Source organism: Protopterus annectens, chromosome 9.part0 (assembly GCF_019279795.1).
Source record: "Protopterus annectens isolate FY-2018-M chromosome 9.part0, PAN1.0, whole genome shotgun sequence".
NCBI lineage: Eukaryota > Metazoa > Chordata > Ceratodontiformes > Protopteridae > Protopterus > Protopterus annectens.
This window is the reverse complement of record NC_056743.1, coordinates 867,167,207-867,180,740: the sequence shown is the minus strand read 5'-3', so window position 1 is coordinate 867,180,740 and position 13,534 is coordinate 867,167,207. Positions and strand designations below refer to the sequence as shown.

General features: G+C 42.9%; 1 protein-coding gene across 2 annotated transcripts in view; it reads left to right on the top strand.

Moving 5' to 3' along the window:
* OS9 (OS9 endoplasmic reticulum lectin) overlaps window positions 1-13,534 on the top strand; it is a 1,402,051-nt gene that overhangs the window by 957,159 nt on the left and 431,358 nt on the right. For both annotated transcript variants that reach the window (XM_044083591.1, XM_044083590.1), the window contains exon 10: window positions 6,474-6,565. In XM_044083591.1, coding sequence (XP_043939526.1) covers window positions 6,474-6,565 — 92 coding nt within the window. The remainder of the gene's footprint in view (window positions 1-6,473; window positions 6,566-13,534) is intronic.

The window sequence follows — 13,534 nt, the reverse complement described above, 5'->3', positions numbered from 1 at the left end:
TCGGCTCCGAGCCGGTTCACGGCTCCAACCATACCGTTGTTGCCAGTTTCGAAACTGGAATCATCGGTGCTGTTCTGTGATCTACCACGGACCCAATACTCGTCTACTGTGAAGCTGTTTGCCAGACAAGCATGCAGCCCCTTTTTGGACCAGCCTGATTCCCTCTTGGGCATCAGTGAGATCCACAAAGAGCTTTTCGGAATTGGATGTGGTGTGCCTTTTTGACCAGCTGCTAACCTCCAAGGGAATTTCAAATCCGCCTAGACCCTGTCCCACTCCAGGCCTTGGGTCTATTTCTCCAGCAACTCCTACTTACTCTCATCCCTTGGATCCCTCGGTTCCAAGGCTCATTTATCCAACTTTTACTAGAGGACGCCCTTCCTCGGTGCCAACAATGACACTGTCTGAGGCCTCGAGACCCCTTTGGGTGTCTGTTCCATCGGAGCCCACCCTTCCTCAATCTCATGCTTGGGGAGTGGAACCTCCTGTTCCGGTCTCGGTTCCGATGATTTTGTTGGTCCCGAGTTCGGATCCGAGGTTGACTACCGCTCAGAGTCTGCTTGAGGCTCTGTCAACAGAGGCAGACCATCTGGAACGGGGTGTGACCCCGGTTCCAATTTTGTCTTCTTTGATTCTGGGCTCCCACTTCTCTTTGGGCAGGCCCACTTTCTGGATGATGGAGAGGGTGTTTGCTGCTAGCAATCCTGCTCCATTGGTTATTCCCCCCAGTTCCTTCTCAACTGCAGCTGTCAAAGGCCCACCCCCCAGGACTCCGAGAGCACAAGGCCCAGGAAACCCCTGTCCAGGGTATTTCCCTTTCTGAGTCTTCTTTGGATGCTGCCACAGAAGAACCCCCTCAGAAACGACCACAGAAGAACCCCCTCGGAAACGGGTGTGTGTGAGGAAACACACGGACTCCCCAGGGGAGTCCCTCACGGAAGGTATGGACTACAATGAGGGGGAAGGGTCCCCATGGTCACCCCCTGACTATGTCTCCTTTGGAAACATCATGGAAATCTTGAAACAGAGGGGTGACAGGAAGTCCTCCAACCCTTCCTCGGAGGAATCCGTATTCCTGCAGGCCTTTCGCCCTTGGCCCTCTACTTCTTGGGTGACCCACCCCCCCGCTGTTAAACTCATGATGCAATGGGCATGGAAGAACCCGGACTCCATTGAGGCCATCCCCAGTAGATTAGACAAGGTACTCTCCCCTCCAGAGGACCAACCCCATTGGTCTAGGGGTTTGCCAGTGGATGCTATGGTGGTGGCGGCAGCCACGAAAAAGGGCTTTGCAGTAGAGTCCTGCTGTTCACCCACCCAACAGAGTCCCGGGCAGTGGACAGGTTAGGGAAGCGAGTTTTTGCGTCAGCGACCTTTGCAGTTAGGTCTCTGAACATTCTGGCACATTTTACGAGGCCCCAGAGAGATATTATCTCCGAACTCTCCTGAACCCTCATGGGCCAAGTATCGGATGGCGCACGAGATAAAAGTTCTTCCCAACTTGCTACTCTAGAAACAATATCTAATTCATCCATGCGGTTGCTGTTAGACGCAACCGAAGGAGCAGCTAGAGCTGCGGGTGCAGGTGTAGTCATGAGACGCCACGCCTGGATGCGCATTTGCGACCTCGCAGACTCCTTCAAGTCTTCTTTCTAAATGCACCTATCAAGCCATCTGCTCTGTTCGGTGCTAAGGTTAAGGATGCATTAGCCAGGTGTGAGCAAGACGGGAAGACCTTACCTGCCATTGGTCTACGCTTTTCCAAACCTCAGCGTTCCTTCTCCAGGAATCAGAGGAGTGGAAAGATGTGGCACAAGAGGTCTCAAGGTCCTTTCCGAGACGCACATGGTGAGGACTCCTCCAGAGGCAGAGGGGGTTCCAATAATGGAAGACATCCCTTTCGAGGCAGAGGGGGTCCCCAGACCCAAGGCTCCAAAGATTCCTTCTCGGGTAGACCGTATCATCTCTCCTGAAGCACTGCCCAATTGCTTTCCTCTGGAAGCAGTTGGGGCACCTTTTTCTCTGCACCAAGCTACCTGGCTGTCCATTACGAATGATCAGTGGGTGCAGAGAATCATTACCAGAGGCTACCATATTCCCCTAATAACTTATCCAGGACCTCCGAAATCCCTTACCAATGTTCCACCCAGTCAAAGGGAGGAGGCAGCTTCCGAAATACGAAAACTGTCAAAAACGAGCCATCCAACAGGTTCCCCAGATCAGTGCACATCAGAGTTCTACTCGAGATTTTTTTTGGTGCCAAAGAAAACGGGACTGGAGGCCCATTCTGTGGATCTCAGCCATCTAAACAAATCGGTAGTTCAGGCCAAATTCTGCATGGTCACGATTCAAACTATCCTTCCCTTTCTGTGGGAGGGTGTGTGTATATGCTCATTAGACCACCGGGATGCGTATTATCATATCAAGATGGACAAGCACTCCAGGAGCCTCCTTCGCTTCTGGTTGGGAGCCAATCACTACCAGTTCAGAGCCCTGCCTTTCAGTCTCTCGACGGCCCCGAGTGTGTTCACGAAATGCCTTGCAGTGGTAACAGCTCATCTGAGACTTCAGGGATTCCAGGTGTTTCTATACCTAGACGATTGGCTCCTCTTCACCCCCACCAAGCGTCTTCTGGTCAGGGCCCTCCGCTACACACTGGCTCTAGTGGAATCACTAGGCATCACCATACATTGGGAGAAATCAAACCTTTAACTATCACAACAACTGGAATTCATAGGGGCAATATTCAACACCCAGGCAAGCCCGATCTCACTTCCTCTCCACAGGCTTCAGAGACTAAGGGCACAAGTTCAAGTGATACTCTGTCGAAGAAAGGTGTGTGCAAGGGAAGTCCTCCAAGCCTTGTGATCTATGGCTACAGCCAGTAGCCATCCCCATAGTTCCCTTAGCAGACTACACATGAGATTACTAGAATGGCTCCTTCAGGCCCAGTGGATACCCAGTCTTCACCCCCTGAACTCTCAGATTTTCATCACCAACATTTGCAAACAAGATCTCCTCTGGTGGATGAGTACAGACAAAATCTTTGTCGCCCCTTCCAGGTTCCACAGCCCAGCGCCACAGTGACCACGGCTGCTTCCCTGATGGAGTGGGGGGGGCCACTTCCAGGGAAAGTCAGTCCAAGGCACATGGTCCGATGTAGAGGTCAATTTGCATATCAATCTCCTGGAGTTAAGAACGGTGCTATTGGCGTTACAAGCTTTTCATCAGCTCCTTCCGTCCGGAATGATTGCTGTCCAGTCGGACAACATGTCTGTGGTCTGGTACATAAACAGGGAGGGACCAAATCTTATCCCCTATGTCACGAAGCCATGAGATTCTGGCAGTGGTAGTTAGCTTCCAATTGCTTTCTGATCGCAGTGCATATCCCAGGGAGCTCCAACGTGATTGCGGACAAGCTGAGCAAATGCATTCTTCATCCTAATGAGTGGTCTCTCAACCTGATTGTGGCGGCGGAAATTTTCAGCCGTTAGGGCCAGCCATGCTGCGACCTGTTCACCTCCCCTTCAAACACAAAATGCAGCAGCTACTTTGCCCTCTTTCCCCCTCTCGGGGAGTCACCGAGAGACGCTTTAATCCATTATTGGCCCATGGGTCTCACCTTTATGCTTATCCTTTGATTCCTCCGATTCCCCTTGTTCTAAGGAAAGCTATTCTGTTGAGAAGCAAAGTGATCCTCATTGCCCCGTTCTGGCCTCGTCAAGTGTGGTTTCCCTTCCTTCGACCTCATCTGTTACAACCTCCTTGAATCCTAAACACTCGTCAGGACCTCATATCTCACCCACAAGGGGCTGACTCCCCCGAATCTGTCCACTCTCAAGCTGACAGCTTGGTTTCTCCACTTCGTTAGTTGCCAGGCAGGAAACCCTCTCCTTACCCGTCCGTGATATTATCTTAGCCTCTCATAAACCATCCACCAGGAAACTTTACAGGGACAAATGGAAAAGATTCTCTATTTGGTCACGTAATCAGAAGCTAGACCTGTTCTCAGCCCCCATAGCCACTATTCTTCATTAGCTGGCTGAACTGTTCGACAAGGGGGCCTCAGTTTCCTCCATTCGAGTCCATCTAACAGCTGTTTCCAACTTCCATAACAGGTCTGATGGAGTGCCACTTATTTCTTCTCGCCTTTGCAAGACCTTCCTCAAGGGTATTTTCCACAGCAGGCCTCCCATCAGACAGCCGGTGGAGGCATGGAATCTGTCCTGGGTTCTGCAGTTTCTCTCTCTGCCCCCTTTTGAGCCAGCTGCGACATGTGATCTAAAATTCCTGTCATGGAAATCTATATTTCTGGTGGCTATAACTTCAGCCAGAAGAATTTCTGAATTACAAGCATTATGTATCAAGAGCCCTTATCTGATCTTTCATAAGGACAGAGTATCACTTTGTACTAACCCATCCTTTCTCCCCAAAGTGGTTTCTGATTTTTCGATTAACCAGTCCATTGAGCTCCCTGTGTTCTTCCCAAATTACTCTAACAAGGGAGAATATTGCTTTCATTCCTTGGATGCTCATAGACAATTGTTTCTTTCTGGACAGAACTAAATCCTTTCGCAAGTCAGACCAGCTTTTCATTCACTTTGTGAATCCTAGAATCGGAGGCGCAGTATCAAAAGTTGCTTTGTCTAAATGGCTCTGGGATTGCATTGCCTTCACATATTCATTTACGGAGGGATCGAAGCCTGGCCAAATCAAAGCTCACTCAACTAGGGCTATTGCAGCATCTGTTGCCTTCCACTGTAGGGCCTCCATGGATGACATTTGTGCAGCTGCCATTTGGGCTAAGCCCCACACTTTTATCAAGCATTACAAATTGGATCTAATCTCCAGGGGAAGAGTGGCCTTTGGTTCTATGGTTCGCAGGTTCTTCAAGTAGCTGGGGACTCGGTCCCATCAGTGATGAATAGGAAAAAGATTAACAATGTCAGATAAAGAAGTTAAGTCTTACCATAACGTTCCATCTGAGTTGTTGATTTTTCTTCCAGTCATCACACCCTCCCACCGACCCCCTCCTAAGGTTCCTGGCGGATGTTCTGGGTCTTCGTGGTGTGTTTGGGTTTCTGCGCAGAGATGGTCTCTGACTTATTCTTCTTCTGTATGTTGCATGCAAACTCGATCTGAGGTAACTGAGCAAAGGGCATTGCGGGTAGCAGCTTAGCTCGAGAGTTTTTTGGTGCACACAAGCTTGGTATAAGGCCGACTTGGTCCCGAGGGCTCGGAACCGAATCCATCAGTGATGACTGGAAGATCAAAAACTCCGATGGAACATTATGGTAAGACATAACTTCATTTTACCAACAGACATGCTCCAACAAGCACTTGGATCATTGAGAAACAAATGTATGTATATGTCCATAAACCTGTTGAGAAGCAAAAATTAGACATGAAACCTTGGTATGAGTGATGTGAAATTTTCTTATTAGGAAACCATGACAGCATAACAGCACTGAGAAGAGTGAGCAGTTTCATTTAATGTAAAGTGCAGGCTCTTGGGTATCCCAGTAATAAACTTTCAGTTTCAAATTGAATGTAGGACAACATAATCATTTCTAAAGGATGTTGCAGATTGACCTGTTTTGACAAGTGTCCCTGAGACAAATGTAAAAAGCAACATTAATTAGTGCACACTACTCCCAACAATTGCCATCCACAAACAAAATAGACCCTCCAAATAACCAAAAAAGTTTTCCACTGCAGCTTCCATTTTTCATTGTATTCTGTATTTTCTTTTCAGTCTGTCACCTAAATAGGGATGTAAACTGAACCCTCAAACCACTGCCATCCATTTCGTACATCCTGTTGTTTCTTGTAAGGCTGTTTGATAAGCTGAATGAAAGTGACTGTTGTGAAAATGTTTGCATTGCTAATGCTGGTGCTTGAGCTACAACAATAGCATTTGGCATGTCTCCTATTGTTGTTGATATGCCATTGTAATTGGTTAATGATCACTTGTAAGCAGTCAAACTGCTACAACAGTTTATTAATGTAACATCCTAATAACCCATTGCTTCCTTTAAAAAGAACAGCTTACAAGCTATAATTAATTGCAGACACTGACAGGTTGTAAAAAGAAAAGTTTGATAGTTTACAGTATGTAATAGATTGCTTAATACTGTCAAATGTTTTTCATTTTTGTGATGTAGCATATGCTGATTGGTGCCATTTCAAGTTATCACCTGGGGCAACCACTCCCCCCCCCCCCAATCATTCCCTGCAATGGCTTTGGCTTGTATTCATTTTAAATGAATAACGTTTATGCAAATTTATGGAGGAAATTCTGACTAACACTGATACTTAGCTAAATTTCTGTACTCATAATTTTTCTTGAATTTTGAAAGCGTTGGTCTTAAGATGGCAACTATTTTAGCTGCAAATGTACTGCTCGCTTTTGTACATCGTAGTGTTTTTCAGGCAGTTACATGTTGGGCTTTTGTTTTCCTTTTTTATTTCAGGCTTTGGACAGGAAAAGTTTAACTTCAAGGTTATTAGAGGCCCAGATGATCTTGTTAAATTTATCCAGGAGCTGAAAGAAACCGCAAACAAGGTATATTTTATTTCTGTGCTTAATTTTATGCTGGCAAAAGAAGATTGTCAGTTTAGTGAATGTATAGTTAGTTTACACCATTTTTTTCTACTTCTCTGTTATCATAATTGTATTAATACACTTTATTTCTAGAAATTAAATGATCTAAATGTGCAAGAAGCCAGGAAGTGATTTTTGAACTGTAACTGTCAGTGCACTGCTGTATCTGTTAGAGTTACATTTCTGGGCAGGGGGAATAAGGAACAAGGTGAGGCAGTTGTCCATGTATGTTTAGAGATGGACTCCACTGAGATGAACATGAGCAAGTGTTTGCTGAAATATCAGATACAGTGTAGAGCTCAAACAGTGAAATAGAAGTGTTGAGGGCATGTCCAAAACCTCAGGAACCTTGAGTGTCCTTGAATGATACAGCATATGGAGTTAATCTCTCTTCCATTTCAGGGTTACCATGAAGGTCTGGGAAAATTAAAGTGGTTAAGGGTGCCTTTGGGGTTAGTGTCTTGAATTATTTGATTCTTAGGAGATTGCCTATAGAGTAAAGATGTAAAAAAGTTGTCCAGGACATGACATTCTTTGAACCAGGGAGAGCCCTGAGTAAAACCTACTGCCTTCTTAGGAGTAGGATATCTGCTGTGCAGCAGTCCTTGTTCAATATTAGACTGTCACTGACCCTACCATAGAAATGTGTTCTGCAGGGCTTTGAGGTACAGCCGTGAAAAGAGGGATGTATTAGAACTCTTGGGTAGCCTGACAGTATAATTTCTATTCCCTGGGAGTCTGATGTGGTGAACCATAAACATATGGGTAACTTTAACCTTCCACGTGATTTGTCGAGATTTTGAGGAAGACCAGTGAGGGAGAAAGAATGGGTCTATTGGTATTTCTGCAGTGTTTTAATTATCTAGGTAATGAATTTGCTTTACTGTTTTGTTGTAAATGGAGTAGTAGTTTTTGGGAGGAGGATTCTGTCCTACATGTAGACTTGACAGATAAGTCCTTAGAAAGGAGAGTCCATTGCCCCCCTCCACTTTTTTTATGTGCTTCAGCATTCTCCTCCTCCTTCCTAGGTGCCCTTTTTGAAAGATCCTTTCTTGTTAAGCCTGATCAGTTTTGGTTTGTTGTCTACATAAAAGCCAGCCTGTTAGAGGCATTATTTTGTAGTATTTTGGGATTGTGGGAAAGAACAAAAAGCCTTCTGCCATTTGCATAGTCATACCTTTTTCCTGTAACTTCTTAAAGACCTATTGAGCAGTATGGCTGCAGAGCCAAAATTAGCCAAGGGTAGCATTTAAAATTTGATAAGTGACATCCCCAAGAAGAAGCTGAATTCTGAGCCGGGCATGCCTTTTTCTAGCGATTTGGCATAGCATTTTAAGATTGTATGCCACTAGACCTAAACACTGTTACTACTATTGTTTAGATTCCGACGGCTTCTGTTTGTCAGTTGTATGACATTAAGTAACTTAAGCAGACATTGTTCTTGGTTTGCCTTTGTAAAGGGACTGTGCCCATTTGGCTTGCCCATTAACAAATGTTCCAGTAGCAGAAGACATTATCAGATGCATCTGTGGCATGATGTCTGAATAAGTTTAGAAATTCAGTCTCAGTGGCATTGGAGAGATTCTGCCATCTCTTCCAGCTTTAGAATATGCCCATGATATTGTAGATTTTGGGTCTGGAAGATAGCCCCAGTATTTAAAATTGCAGAATTATAAACTTTTTGCTGTAATGATCTAATATTTTACCCTGTTTTTTTGGTGTGCTTGTTGACCAGTTTTGAATCCTTTCTCATGTCTAGTTAGGTGACTGCTGGATGATTTGGTAGGCTGTTGTAAGAGTACACCTGAAAATCAGTAATTTTAGTCACAGCAGTAGCCACTTGTTAACTGTAAAGTACTAGACCTTGCAAATGTTTGAAAAACTACACTTGCAAATATTGCATGTCTTTACTAATACAGTTGTGGGTCTTAGCCTGCTGTGTTGGTCTTGCCATTGTAATTTTCCTGCTTGCTTAACCCTGCCATGCATGTAGTGTTTCTCATTTGTGCATTTATTGTTTTTACCATTACTATTGCCAGGTTGCTTATGTTTTTGTATTACCTTTACCTCTATGTAAGTGTTTTACTAGTCTGTTGATTTGCTGTCTTCTGAGCAGTGGCTGAAATGGTTCCACTTGGATCAGTCCTTACCCTGGTTAACAAATTTAATAAATAAAGTAAAACACTTGGCAGATTTTAGTACTCTGTTGAAATGGTCTTTTTGTAGGTGCAAGGGAGTTAGCTATTTAATTCCATGGATGTAGTTTTAAAAGGGATCATCAAATGTCTGGAACACTGCACTGTCTGGTTTAGGCTGATCAGTGAGCAAGCCAGTCTGTGTCCCTGTCTTGGGAGTCTGAAGACTCCCTGGACACCTCACACCACCCACACACATTTTGAAGTGCTCCCTCTGTCTCTCTATGCATGTTTTTGTATCTCTCTCTCTGAAGAAGTTATCTTTGGGAGGGGGCATGATAGATTGAGTTTGAAAGCTTTAATCACAGTTCCAATACAGTGACAAAACTCACAAATACATGCATTTTCCCAATGTAAAATGCACTGCATGTTACGCAAATTGCAGTGTAAATCATCCCATTACTGTCACAAGTATTTTACACTTCACTTATTACATACCTATCTCCCGACTCAGTGTATATTCTATTTATGATGGTCTTTCAAAGTGATCTTTTAGAAGTTATATCTGAACAAATAAAATTAACCTATAAAGGTCACAGTATTTTTTAACTATAACGATGTTGACGTGAATGAAGCCTATTTCAAACTCAGTCTGTCATGGATTTCCAGCAGTGCTTTTACTTTGGTTATTAGGTTCTTTTTGGCAATGTTACTCCGTTAGTTTATTAATCTGTGGGAGGGGAGCCAAGTGATGGGGACTCTTCATCTTTATCTTATCCCCTGTTGAGAATAAATTTGAGAAGTGCATGCTAATTCATCTGCATTATCCTCACTCAAGTTTGAGTGTCATTAAGTGTGGTAAGAAAATCTATGTCTTTTTATGAGATGTGAGGTCTGGAGGTGTTATGCCCAATTTCTGGTGGCGTGGCTGCATTAACCCTTTGCCATGCAAGCAATAAACTCCTTGGCAGATGTTAATAATGAAAAGGTTAAGACAGAGATGGCATTGGTGGTGACCTGTCTGTGGGCTAATATCTAATTCCAAGAGGTTTCTTTTAAAGTTAGAGGTAGGGATCAGCTTAGAGGGATAGTTGCCAACAGGCATGACATATCATGCAGAGAGCATACATTGTGTGCCCGAGTCTGCATTGGACCAGCAGTCAGAGGATGAGTATTACCATTCAGCTGCAGCGTAGTAAGTACAGTAGTTAGGACCTGGTCCATTGAGGAAGAAACTACCACACTGCTTGTCCCAAGAGGGGTATCCCCAGGTAGTTGTGCTTTAGGCATGGTAACTGAACCACAGTGGAACTGTATTGCAAAAAGAAAAGAGCCCTAAGGGTGGTGTTAAACTGTAAGCGAGGCCAGATTTTTGCTTTCAAGGTTATGAATGTAATTTTGCACCTACTTTGATGGTACTGGCTAGTTTTTTTTAGCTTCCTTTTATAATGGCAGGAATTAACTGGCTTTTTAATGCAGGTCTGTTTGTCCTGCCAAAGAGTGTAGGAAAATGCTATTGTTCTTTACCCTTTGGAATTTTTTAAATGCCACAGATGTAATGTTTTCTGTGGATTAGATCTAGTTCTACATAATTCATCAAGTGTGACAAATATCAGGTACATCAACTGGCATTTTGCCAAAATGAAAGGGTGATATATAACATTTTGTTCTTGTAGCATTCATAGAGGGGAAACAGTGCATATTTAAAATATGGGTACAGGAGCTCTGGATTGTGGTTGAAGAAGGTCTTTGTTCCTGCTCATTCTTCCTGTTAACAAATGTAGTCATAAGTTAGTGAAATGCTGAGTCACAGATGCATCACAGAAAAGTTTCATAAGTTAGTTTTTCTGTGTAGTCTCTACCAGCCAAGATCAACAGACATTGTGGACTTTTTACTGAAGAAGTCTTTTTTTGACAACAATAATTACTAGATATCTGATGGTTTGCTTTTACAGCAAGCAGTAAACATATTCAGAAGATTCTGGAATATAGTGTATCCACAAAACTGCTGTAAAGTTATCAGTAAGTCAGCCAGGGAAGGCAAGATCATTCATTTAGCCCATCCGATCTGATGTATAGGTCATCTATCCCAAACTCTGATCCAGTCCAGCCATTTTAGTGATCCAGCTTCAAGCCCTTCCTAACTTTTTACCTACCCAAAATGCTTAGCTTTTCCCTGAATAACTCTGATATTGTGTGCCACCTGTTGGAAGAGCATTGTAGGCCTTGCCAGTAAGTGCTCCACCCATTTATTGGGATAGTTTGCCTGTAAAAAAAATACCTATTTTTAGCCTGTGGCCATTTAGTATTTAAAAGTCTTGTGTAATGATAGTTTTTCTTCCAGTTGAAAAGTTATTGCTTATATTTAAATATTTATTCAGCCCTTCCTTTTGTGGCCTCATGGCATCTTGTTTTTTCTGTCCGTCATCTTACCAACAGCACTTAATAGTATAGTTAAGTGTTGCTTGATATGACTTTAGACCTTTTTCTGTTGTAGAGCTTGTTGCTAGTTGTCTGTTTATTTATAGTATCTGTGTGTAGGTTGCTATTTAGCATTTGTATATAGATATTTCTGTTATTTAACCAAAGTGTGGTGGTGTGCCACTTTTTCATGGTGATTTTTGCAACTTGTGAAGGATCAAAATGCAAGGTTCAAGAAATCATTTCTGACTCTGCTTCCACTCTGTTAGGACCCCCCCCCCCCCAGCTCATCCCTGGAACTCTGTTCTTCCCATAATATAAGGACTGTGCCCTGTAGAATACCATTTGTGTGTTGCCACCATTGGAGGTGATCTCTGTGGCTAACTTTAGTCAACTCCCTATGCCTACCTCACCTGAAGGGTGAATCTGACTTGTATATTCCCTTTGTACATAGGTAAAGCTTGCTTATTTTAGTCCCCCTGTATTTTTCATCAAAGGTATTACTTATTATGCTAGCTGTAGTAGTAACAGGGGTTTTGTATCTCAACTGTGTTTTGTTAGGGATAACTTACCAGAGTTCCTCAGATGTTGCTTTTTTAACTCTTTCATTGCTACCCAACTATTCTGCCCTTATCTTCTACATAGCTTTACCTTTCTTACATTTAAGCATCTTCCATTACACATACCAATTAATCAGCTACTATACCCCTCTCTAATCTACTATGCAAAGTAGTCCATGATAAGAAATGTGTTGATTGTCTACTTTTAAACACTTCTCTCCTATGATAGTTTTATCCCTTTACTGCCCTAGATGAGCTCTTCAAACTTAGACCTTTAAATAGTTAGAATACAACTTTGGACATATTTTACCTAACAAAAACATGGTGAAAGATGTACTTTATTGATGTCTTTTCTTTTGCTTCCTCTACAATTGCAAGTTACACAAACTTTGTGCAACCTGCTCCATTCACCCTCTCTCTGCTCAGGTTCAATCTGCTCCTGTACCCTACCCCCAATTCCCACCCACCCCATCTAGCCTAATATTTCAAGACCCTCTTTCCACCCACTATTCCTGATTATCCAATCACAGAATCTGGAAATTACCTCATCTAATTTATACCTAGTCATATGACACAGCCTTCATCCCCAATACTGTAGCCATTTTTTAAATGTTTAAGTCACCTCCATCTCCTGTTCTTCCATCAGTCCTGTTGCACTTTTACTCACCTTCTACATATACTACCCGTACTTAATTTTCTTTAATTTCCCCACTTTATCTCCTTTCTAATATCTCTAAACTCAACCTTATTACTCCTTTATTGTCTACCCTCCTTTATCTGCTCCACGGGAGGTTTCTGTCCTCCCTGAGCTCGCCTTAGGACACCTGCATTACTGCTTGACAGGTGTACCAGCCAGTCAAACTCCCCAACTGACACTGTCCCCATAGTAGGTTGCTTCTGAACACCTGAGCGCTTGGAGGCAGAAGTGAGAGCTCCAAACTGGAGTCGAGCTCAACAGGGTCTTCTTTCCCTGCAGATTCTACCAAGCCCGTTCCCTTGGCTGTGCTTTCGCTAGATAAGTAGGTATGGACAGTGGGAATCTCATTCATCCATTCATACATTTCACTAATTAGATGATGAGGCATTTGGCTACCTTAAGAGAATCATAGTTACTCCTGCTTTTTACTAGCACTTCATTGAATTTCTTCACTGTGACATTCAGAGCACTGGGCAGAAATCACATCGCATCAACACCCATCTCTGGCCTTTGCAATGCGTTGGTTTAATTAAACAGTCTGTCGGATTCCACCAGTCTGCACCAGTTCTAAGTCAGCTGCTAAATAAAATACCACTAAATAAATTAAATATAAAATAACGACAAGCAGGAACCAAAAAAATAGACTTTAATCACTCTCCAGCACTTCAGAAGAACCTTCAAGGACAGATGAGTAAAAATTCACCTTTAGTTAAATACACTTGACAATTAAACAATCATCCAATTACATACTAAATTAATAACCTCCAGTTACGTTCCAGATTAAGACCCCAAGAAGACAAGGTATTATATTTTAAAATAAAAATTCTTTATTTTTATACAAATATTTAGAATAAAAACCATCTGAAACTTTTTGTAAAATAGTGGCTATTAAGCCTTCAGGATTTGAATTGTGAAATGACATAAAATGTTTAACCACAGGACTCTCTCCTTTTTGTTTCATAATATTCCTAACATGTTACTGGAGCCTTCCTTTAACATTTATTTTAGTTTCCTGTATGTATACGAGACTACAAGGGTATTGTAGGGCATATATTATGCCCTCAGTCTCACAGGTATATCTTTCATTGGGGTAGTAAACTTGGCCATTTATATGTAT